The sequence below is a fragment of the Oncorhynchus masou genome, chromosome 13, assembly GCF_036934945.1.
Source record: "Oncorhynchus masou masou isolate Uvic2021 chromosome 13, UVic_Omas_1.1, whole genome shotgun sequence".
NCBI lineage: Eukaryota > Metazoa > Chordata > Actinopteri > Salmoniformes > Salmonidae > Oncorhynchus > Oncorhynchus masou.
This window is the reverse complement of record NC_088224.1, coordinates 42,503,647-42,515,144: the sequence shown is the minus strand read 5'-3', so window position 1 is coordinate 42,515,144 and position 11,498 is coordinate 42,503,647. Positions and strand designations below refer to the sequence as shown.

General features: G+C 39.1%; 1 protein-coding gene across 1 annotated transcript in view; it reads right to left on the bottom strand.

Annotated features, from left to right (window-relative positions):
• Positions 1 to 4,203: 4,203 nt before the first annotated feature.
• Positions 4,204 to 11,498, bottom strand: part of LOC135552361 (nuclear factor of activated T-cells, cytoplasmic 1-like) — a 71,963-nt gene continuing 64,668 nt past the window's right edge. Inside the window, exon 10 of the mRNA XM_064983930.1 lies at positions 4,204 to 9,721. Coding sequence (XP_064840002.1) covers positions 9,666 to 9,721 — 56 coding nt within the window. The 3' untranslated portion in view covers positions 4,204 to 9,665. The remainder of the gene's footprint in view (positions 9,722 to 11,498) is intronic.

Genomic DNA, 11,498 nt, shown 5'->3' with positions numbered 1-11,498 from the left:
ATTACTAGGATGTGTACTGCGAGCATGCACTGACCAACTGACAAGTGTCTTCACTGACATTTTCAGCCTGTCCAAGTCTGTAATACCAACATGTTTTAAGCAGACCACCATAGTGGCTGTGTCCAAGAACACTAAGGTAAACAACTACCGACCCGTAGCACTCACGTCTGCAGACATCAAGTGCTTTGAAAGGCTGGTCATGGCTCACATCTACACCATTATCCCAGAATCCCTAGACCCACTCCAATTTGCATACTGCCCCAACAGATCCACAGATGATGCAATCTCTATTGCACTCCACACTGCCCTTTCCCACCTGGACAAAAGGAACAGCTATGTGAGAATGCTGTTCATTGACTATAGCTCAGCGTTCAACACCATAGTGCCCACGAAGCTCATCACAAAGCTAAGGACTCTGGGACTAAACACCTCTCTCTGTAACTGGATCCTGGACTTCTTGACTGGCCACCCCCAGGTGGTAAGGGTAGGTAACAACACATCCGCCATGCTGATCCTCAACACGGGCCCCTCGGGTGCGTGCTCAGTCCCCTTCTGTACTCCCTGTTCACTCATGACTGCGCGGCCAGGGACGACTCCAACACCATCATTAAGTTTGCCGATGACACAACAGTGGTAGGCCTGATCACCGACAACGACGAGACGGCCTACAGGGAGGAGGTCAGAGACCTGGCCATGTGGTGCCAGGACAACAACCTCTCCCTCAATGTGATCAAGACAAAGGAGATCATTGTGGACTTCAGGAAAATCGGACCGAGCACACCCCTATTCTCATCGACGGGGCTGTGGTGGAGCGGGTCGTGAGTTTCAAGTTCAATCACCAACCAACTAACATGGTCCAATCACACCAAGACAGTCGTGAAGAGGGCACGACAAAACCTATTCCTCCCAGGAGACTGAAAAGATTTGTCATGGGTCCCCAGATCCTCAAAAGTTTCTACAGCGGCACCATCAAGAGCATCCTGACTGGTTGCATCACTGCCTGGTATGGCAACTGCTCGGCCTCTGACTGCAAGACACTACATCAGTGCATCACTGGGGTCAAGCTCCATGCCATCTAGGATCTCTATACCAGGCGGTGTCAGAGGAAGGCCCTAAAAATCATAGACTGTACCGGAGCCCCAAGTCTAGGTCCAAGGCTTCTAAACAGCTTCTACCCCCAAGCCATAAGACTCCTTAACATCTAATCAAATGGCTTCCCAGACTATTTGCATTGCCCCTCCCCCTCTTTTACACCGCTGTTACTCTGTTATCTATGCATAGTCACTTTAATAACTCTACCCACATGTACATATTACCTCAACTAACTGGTGCCCCAGTACATTGACTCTGTACCGGTACCCCCCTATATAGTCTCGCTATTGTTATTTTACTGCTGCTCTTTAATTACTTGTTACTTTTATTTCTTATCTATGTGTTTTATTTAATTTTTGAAAACTGCATTGTTGGTTAGCGGCTCATAAGTAAGTATTTCATTGTAAGATCTACACCTGTTGTATTCGGCACATGTGACTAATAAAATTTGATTTGATTTGATCTAAAGCAGCACTGAACACCACTGAATTCTATGTACACGAATCTTCCTTCCTTGCCATGGGTTGAAAAACATAATGTGTCAATTTCCTGAATGAATCAAACCACCGTTTTCTGTCTTTCGTGCATAAAGGCCCTCCAAACCAGTTTTTATGATTCATCAATACTTTCCTAAACCTAAATCTACAAGATCAGAGTATTTTTAAATCTACCAATTGGTGCTGAAACAGAGACGAGTAGGCTGTGCATAGCCTATATTTAGATGGCTTTCTTTCATTGATCCCTAATATTCTGGACCAATTCTCTTTATATCTAGTGAGTCTGTTGATAAAATTAGAACTAAAAGGTACAGCATATTTAAAGGGATGGCTTCATTTCAGATTACAAACGCTATTCAATCAAAATTCCACATCTGCTGGCCAGCAAGTGGGAGGTTTGTCAGCGGTTGCATTCAATTTATTCAGAGCACGAATGACAGCTACACCTGCAGAGCGCCTTACATGTCTGAATAAGATAAGTCTGAATACTAAATACTGAGAGGAAAGGCGTGCATAGGAAAGGTGTAATTGCTAAGTCAGAATCGGACACATTATGCATAGCAGGAAGGGTTTGGTGAAAGTCGTAGTGTAAGAGATTTAAGTGGAAGCAGTATATTTGTTCCATATTATGCATTCTGCAATTTTGATAAAGATTTCTTATGCTTTTCATATGCTTACCATGGGCTGGATTCAATACATATCGCGGAAGTATCTCAGAAGCTCAGCAGTATAGCTTGATTGAAATGTAATGTCAACATTCCCTAATACAACAGACAAGGCCTGGGTTCAAATATTTGAGTATTTTCAAACACACAGCCCAAAACAACTACTTTTCTTTGAATGACTATTTGTAAAAACTAAGTAGACTACCAAATTACATTTGACAGTATGTTCAAATACATATTTAAAATACCTGGGTTAAAATGCATTGGAGTGTATTTGAGTCGGGGGATCTGAGTTTTTCAAATACTTCCCGATTTGTATTTCAAAATACATACAAATATTCAACTACTTGTCTTTTCAAATGAAATAATTCTGAGTACTTACTTTGAATGTATTTGAAAGTAATTGAGGTATTTGAACCCAGGTCTGCACCAGTAACGAGTCATGCCTGACAGAGAGAAGCTGGCCACTGGAGGTCAGTATACACCATACTAACACCTTTTCACATAGGAGACATTGGACTTTCAGTCTCATTCAACATCTGTTTATTCTTCTGTTTATTTCCTAACATCTTACAGTAGCCGGAGATAATAAAATAGCTGCCAGTTGAGGACTTGTGAGGTGTCTGTTTCTCAAACTGGACACTGTAATGTACTTGTCCTCTTGCTCAGTTGTGCACCAGGGCCTCCCACTCCTCTTTCTATTCTGGTTAGGGCCAGCTTGCACTGTTCTGTGACGGGAGTAGTAAACAGCGATGTACGAGATCTTCACTTTCTTGGCAATTTCTTGCAATGAATAGCCTTCATTTCTCAGAACAAGAATAGACTGACATGTTTCAGAAGAAAGGTCTTTGTTTCTGGCCATTTTGAGCCTGTAATCGAATCCACAAATGCTGATGCTCCAGATATTCAACTAGTCTAAGAAGGTCACTTTTATTGCTTTTTTAATCAAGACAACAGTTTCCAGCTGTGTTAACATAATTGCAAAAAGGGTTTTCTGATGATCAATTAGCCTTTTTGTCAGGATTTGGCCATGGTTGTTCCGGGTTTTGGTCACTAGATGCCCCCATTGTGCTTTTTGACCTTATGTTTTTTCCCTTGTTCCCCATTATTATTTGCACCTGTGCCTCGTTTCCCCTGATTGTATTTAAACCCTTAGTTTCCCTCAGTTCTGTGCTCTGTGTTTGTATGTTAGCACCCAGCCCTAGTGTTCTGTGTATTCTTGTCGATTCCGGTGGATGCTCTTGTGGAATTCTGTTTTTGTTTTTGAGTATCTCTTGAGGCTTTTTTGTGCTATTCCTACCACCTTTTGGATTTGCCATTTTTTGTATTGAAGGACTTCTCCTTTTTTTCTTTATTAAATACACCGTCTTAAGTACTGCTGTGTCTGCCTCATCTTCTGGGTTCTGCTGACTATTCGTGGCTCAGTTGGTTAAGTGACTGTTTCTCACTCCGGAGACCCAGGTTCGTAACCGGGTCCTGACACTTTTAAAATGATACACTTGGATTAGCTAACACAATGTGCCATTGGAACACAGGAGTGATGGTTGCTGATAATGGTCCTCTTTACGCCTATGTAGATATTCCATAAAAAAATCAGCCGTTTCCAGCTACAATAGTAATTTATAGTATTAACAATATCTACACTGTATTTCTGATCAATTTGATGTTATTTTTATGGGGGGGAAAATGTGCTTTTCTTTCAAAATCAAGGACATTTCTAAGTGTCCCCAAACTTTTGAATGGTAGTGTATATTTACATTTACATTTAAGTCATTTAGCAGACGCTCTTATCCAGAGCGACTTACAAATTGGCTGTCTGTGTGTATATCTATATAATGTATTACTACATTTAACTGAGTGTATTAATTAACTAAATATAACTCTCTAAAATCTAAACTACATGAATGTAATATTCAATATAAATAATTGAGACAATTGTAGCATTCAAAAGAAGGTATTTATTATTGACAATACATACAGTACATGAAGCAGAATTAGAGCCCACAAAAAAAACTGTGAACAATTAATCTGCATATCTGAACAATATAATAGTCAACTTTTCAGTAAACATGGCTTCATGGCTTTGTTAATTTCCTTTAAATTCATGGATTAAGACTTAATATAAAAGAGCAGAAATAAATGCAGTTGTAATAAGGGAACTTATGTGAGCTAATGATACAATGAAGCAAAAATCTGATCATTTTTAGCATGTATTCAGTCTAACTATTGTGCATTCTACAAACTGAACCTTAGAATACTATATATTGTAGTGTATTATATAGTTAACCATTTGGTAATATGAGGAGCTACATGAAACACTTGAATAAACAAAGTACATGCTATAAGAATAAATACATACTTTTAGAAAAATGTAAAAGTTTTGGATCTCCTACATGAGAATATTGCTTTTCACCATTGTTACCAATTCTTTGGATTAAAGGAAATAATAAATGTACATAAGAGACACCTTTTTCTATTACAGTCTTAAATGTATACATTATTTGAGAAACAAACGCTATACCAGCATATTGCATAGGTATCGAGGAATTATTTTCTAATTGACAATTTAACCAAAGTGAAATGATTTCTTCCTTTCATATGAATAAAAGAATGATTGCTAATGTACGTATTATTCAATTTTTCCACTGTTTGTACAAGCGAAACCAAAAAAAATGAATTTCAGGGATGGCATGATTAGTGTGGCGAAAACCTGCTGTATATGCTCTATCCCATTCACATATTTTTTCAAGCATAATTCTTTCCCTCAGTATCTTGTAGACAAGAACTACACAACAATGTAATAACTATGTAAAGGAAATTCATTTGAGTTAGCATATGGCAACCATATGAAGCAGAAGCAAATCAAGCATTGGCCAGTAAGCAACAGAGTTATTATCACAGGCTGACTATTGGCTAATCAAGCATATGAAATGCAAACATTGCATTGTCCCAGCAGGACAGAGGCAGCACTGGTACTTGAGATGAAATTTTGGCTTTCCAAAAGGCACTAGCCTTGAATATCTTCAAAATCCTCTTGACAACATAGCCAACACATTGCCCTAGTTGTATTTCCTTAAAATAAATATACACCTGAGCAGATTGAGGTCTTTGTCTTTTATAAGGCATGTGCTTTTAACTCACTGTACTCAAGGACTCAATGTTGATGCCATTTCTCCGTCCTTGGGTGACATGAAGAGATGGCTCAAGTCACAAACATACAAAGCTGTACTGAACAACAGATCAAAAGTCAAATTGAACATGCAGGTAATGCTATCATTGGTGAGTGTGAACAAGTGCTTAAAGGTCAACTTCCCCTTGGAACCAATTTCACTGGTGTTAAACGGCCTATGTGACATCGATGAGTCAAATTCATTCTAGTGTCAAAATAGAGTGCAAAGTGTAAATAGATTTTTTTAAATTATAAAGTCAGTCTCGTCCAAAACAGAGTATTGTAAGTGCGTTCGTCACAATTTACTAGGAGGCTGGGTATGGATTACATACATGGCCACTTTTGTAGATGATGCCCAATTGCCTAGAGACAACACGTTGTCGTACCATGTGGACATTTGATGTCAAGTCTGCATATGGATACAACACACGCACATTTCGCTCAGCAAACAGGAGTGAAAATAGGCTTCCATAAAGTTGCTGCAAACTCCCAATGCATTTCAACAATATTGCCAGATTACCAGGAATAGATTGTACCCGACACAGTCAATTCTGCTGCCTGTCAACCGTCAAACGACTAGTGTTGGTGAGTATGTTAGCTAAATAGATAAGTGGTACTAGCTATCTAGTAGCTATTTTTGGTTATACATAGGGTGTGAAAAATGCCATATTTTGACTAATGTCGTATTTGTGTTGCTAATTGTGTAGCTAATCCTCTTAATGAAACCAATGGTTCAAACTGCATGTCTCTATCACAATCCGTTCAAAAGTTAATGGTGTTTTTTTCCCTTATAGGATGGCCAAAATTAGGATGTCTAAATCAATGGAGGCCAGAGAAAAAAAGTGGTCTAGTGATACCACTAAAGTTTGGAGGCTGGATCTAGGCTGGATTCTGTGCAAGAATTAAGGCTACTGGCTACCTCACTTTCCTGTTGAAATCATATCTTTTCTCGAATCCGCAGGACATTAAACAATATAGAGGTAAGATGGATATTGATTTTGAGACATGGCATGTAGTATTTTCATATTTTAGTATACGCTTTTCATATTAATTCAAAATTCCAATTTTTTTTTAAATACGATTTCTCACAAAAACAAACGTATCTCTGTGAAATGTCACTGAGCATATACCAAGCATTTTATTTTCAAAGCTTTTTATATTTAATTCACCGCTATGTCAACAGAGCTCGGTGCTTATTATTGGATGTATTAGGTTACTCATGTTAGAGAAAGACCCCATGGAACGATTCAGAACATAAGTAATCATATTTGTCTTGGTAAAATGTATTTTATAACATAAGGAAGTGAAATTTCATCACCAAAGCACGTTTTCACCCACGCTATTATAAAACCTGATTTGATAATGCTAGCGAGCCAGGCTAGCTGTGATACCACAGATGAAAGGGGAATTATACTGTAACTAGATAAATACATTTCTCTAACGTGTAATGTGATGTATAGCATGTCAGAGGAAGATGTGCATAGCTCACATTAGCTAGCTACCTTGGTAACAACTATTGGCATTTGGGGTCAATAGCAGGGCAAGCACTTGGATACTAGCTTGTTAGTCAATCATAGGATGTAGCCAGCTTGTTTTCATGTTTTAACTCGAACTGCATAGCTAATGTTACGTTAGCTAGCTAGCCAATTCATTGAAACTCGTACAAAGATATGATAACTAACCCGGATTTGCAAGTTAGGTCTCTAGCTAGCATTCTCTAGCTTTGTCTGATAACCCAAAACAACATGCCTGTTCTCAAAAAAGTTTATCATGTATGCTCTAGGGCCAAAATAAATGTAGGATGGCACTTGTCTAGTGTAAATATAGCTATGGCTCTGGTAGCAAATAGCAAAACATATCAGTAAACATTCAGCAATGTAGACTGCTGGTTGCATAGCATCAGCGTCACCGGCCTGAATCTATTCTGTAGTTACAGTCTCTCTATTAGCATATACATTACTTACAAACTAGAGAACATTATGTTTCTCGCTATATCATTCAGTGATGATATGTATTCCATTCACAGGCTACATACAAAACCTGGTGGATTTGTTGTTCAGCAGCTTCGTGAGTAACCCCATACCATATTAGGAGCTGTTACAGAAGGCTGAGGCAGTGGTGAGGCACCAGTCCTGCTTCAGAGTAATGGAGGTCACATTTGGTCTGGTCAATGGTCAAAATTACTATCTGTCCTGAAATTCACCTAATCACCATTCATACATAATACAATGAGTGCCATGTATATATATATGCATGTATTGTATGTTGTAAGGAGGTGGCCCCTTCCACTGTGCCAATGGACTACTCCTGGGCTCCAGTGAGTAATGCCAACCAGTCAGTGCCATGCTGGCACGTGTCTCTTGTGAATTAGCTATGAATCAGGATTGGCTATGGCTATGTTCAACCGTGAAATAACGGCAGTAGAGATGCTTTTGAAATGTCGTCCTCTGACTGAAAGACAAGTTGATACTGATGTCTGAATTGGGAGAGATGTTGCACTCAGCATTAAAATTATACAATTATACACATCTATTACTTTGTATCATATTTTGTTACTTTTGAATTGAATGGTACTATCAATAGGGGGGAGGGACCCTGTTTATTCTTCAAACATGTCAGGGACCTTTTGTCTTATACGGGTCACCATAAAGGAAGGTACAATATTTGCACATTATCAGAACACTTCTTCTACAGTATTATGTGAAGTATGGTTTATTATACATAGAACTGTTACACTTGAAAGTTATCAAAACACTTTGTTTAGAATATCTACATGTTTAACAATTGCACTCTTCTCATATTACTCTGTAGGCTCCTGGATGGAGCTTTGAATTGGGCAAACTCTGTCATATCCAGGATGGAGTGTCATGCACTCCACCCCTCCTGCCCCCCGACTGCACTTGTCTATAACCTGTAATACATTACATATATTAAAGGGACCTCCTCACCCAGAGTTTTGCATGTCAGTGTGTGGTTAGACAGCCAAATCTTTAGATTTGGCCAAATAGAATGCCATTCTGGTTAGACAGCTGAGTTGTACTCTACACAACTTATTTTTATTTGCTAGCTAAGTGTAGGCACATCAATATGATATCTACATTATACAATACTTTGTCTTTGTAACACAAACTCATCCCTTTGTGCAATGTCAAGATTTAGGCTAGGTGACACCTGTTGTAGGGATATTAGTAGTTTTGGGATTTGTCCCCCTGGGAAAGATGTAACAGTGGACACAAAGAGAGATGAGACAAAACTAGCCAGTTATAGAATATTGTGTTGGTGGACATCTGAGCTGACTTAAGACCAGGTGTTCAACTCTCGGTTTAAACCATTTCCACGGTAACATGCATTACATGACTTGATGAAACACTGAAACTAAGTTCTAAGCTACTTTCGTAGCAAGGTGTTGTAGAACGAGTGCCTTATGAAACACATTCCAGACACTGGCACTTGCTATTTTGGCATAACTGATTTGACAGAGAAATATTAGCTAGATAGCTGCAGCTGGCTATCCTATCACCAAGCTACGCTAGCTGCTGTCAGCTTGACTAAACACAAGCTCACACAAACTGTAGAACTGAATTAGCTGACCATCTTGAGAAGGTTGAGTCAGTCAGGAGGGGAGAAGTCCTCAACTTCAAATGTTGTTCTCTCCATAGCAAAGCTAGTTTGTTTGTTGTGATTCCGCTAGCATTTCTTTATGAGCATAGATGAAAAACAAGGCCAAATCAGGAAGTGCAGTCGCCCTTTAATTCTCATCATTTCCTATTTCCAGTCAAAGGCACTTATTTTGGATGAAATCATCTCATTGAAAGCCAGATACACAAAACAATCTAAAGCATTTTACACAAAACGTACACTTAGGCACTGAATCATTTACAATATCTGCAGACAGAAGTTAAAAAAAAAACTAAATTCTTGGTCCACTAAAAAGCATACTTATTGGGGTTGAGGCTGGAAGGTGCAGTGCTGCATAGTACGCCCGATTTATTTTCTGACAGATCAGCCCTTTCATTTCATCTTCAATTTGTATACATTGGTGAATCTTCTGAAACGGCATCTTCTGAAAGGCACACATTCGATTCTAATCTTCAAGATGCTCAATCTCTGTTCCCCTTGGTTGTTTTTTTGGCTTCCTGCATACTGTAGTCCAAGCATGCAGACGTTGTAAAAATTATTGGTACAGTATGGTATTTCCCTTTCTTCTGCTTCAGTCCTCCTGTGTCCATGATGAAAGTGGTGCTACGCATGACTGTGGACAGAGATGCTTGAGAGGTCGTTCCTGATGATCTCATTAACTGTGAAGAAAGGAGAAAGATGTCAATATCTCCCAATCTACATCAAAGCATCTCCGGTACATTCTTAGAAAAAAAAGGGTTCCAAAAGGGTTATTCGGCTGTCCCCATAGTGGAAAGGGTTCTACATGGAACCGAAAAATGTTCTACCGTGAACCAAAAAGGGTTCTTCAAAGGGTTCTCCTATGTAGACAGCCAAAGAACCCTTTTAGGTTCTCGATAGCACTTCCTTTTTTAAGTGTATAGTTCATAGTATTTGAGAGATATATCTAGGTGTTTTAGCAGGTAATACGTCATGATGCGTTCAGTGTGCAAAATATAGTCATTTGTTCAAACGGAAAAAATGGAGTCTTGTTAACACAGATAAATAGAAGTCTCAGACTGTTTGGTTTGGAGAGGATGCAGCTTCTTGCCCTCTACAAAGGATCCAAATGCACTTGTCATGCACTTGTCTCTCCCCCTTTCCTGCCTACTGCCACTCTTTCAGTGTTCCCACAGTCGTTGAGCCTGTCCCCTTTTATCAGCTGTGTTCTTTGGCTGATGGGAGGGAAGTGACCAAACACCGAAGGAACCAATTGGAACTAAACAAACAGCAATGTGGCAGTGTGTGCCTTCTGGAAAAGAGGATGGCAAAGGCAGCCATCTTGATTGAGGAGTCCACCATGAACCAGCAGTGTCAGACTCACCAAGAGGACCTGACTCCCTTTACAGTGCTTTTTCTGGCAAGCCTTATCAGATCTAGAGTCTGTCAATATTTCAGAATCTGGTAACATCTGCAAAACCTAAAGCTTTTCGCAAGAAAATGTCTCCTTCATATTAGAACAAGCTATGCCCCTTCATTACTTGTGAGAGCGAATCACCATCTGTGTTATAGTTGCTTCAGTATCTGTATTTAACCTATCTAGGGCTGGCTCGCCAACGAAATTGCAGGGCGCCAAATACAAATCAACAGAAATCTCATAAATCAAATTTCTCAAACGTACAAGTATTAGGCACCATTTTAAAGATAAAGTTGTTAATCCAGCCACAGTGTCTGATTTCAAAAATGCTTTACAGCAAAAGCTCCACAAATTATTATGTTAGGTCACGACCAACTCACAGAAAAACCCAGCCATTTTTCCAGCCAAAGAGCGGAGTCACAAAAAGCACAAATAGAGATCAAATTAATCACTAACCTTTAATGATCTTCATCAGATGACACTCATAGGACTTCATGTTACACAATACATGTATGTTTTGTTCGGTAAAGTTCATATTTATATCCAAAAATCTTATTTTACATTGGCGTGTTATGTTCAGTAGTTCCAAAACATGCAGCGATATTGCAGAGAGCCACATGAAATCACAGAAATACTCATTATAAATGTTGACAAAAATTCAAGTGTTATGCATGGAACTTTAGATACACTTCTCCTTAATGCAACCGCTGTGTCAGATTTCAAACAAACCTTACGGAAAAAGCATAATCTGAGAACGGCGCTCAGAGCCCAAACCAGCCAAAAGAAATATCCGCCATGTTGCGCAGTCAACATTAGTCATAAATAGCATTGTAAATATTCACTTACATTTGATGATCTTCATCAGAATGCACTCCCAGGAATCACAGTTCCACAATAAATGTTTGTTTTGTTCGATAATGTCCATCATTTATGTCCAAATAGCTTCTTTTGTTAGGTTGTTTGGTAAACAAATCCAAAAGCGAGTTCAGGTCCAGTCGGATGAAAAGTTCAAAAAGTTATATTACAGGTCGAAGAAACTTGTCAATCATTAGGATGTTTTT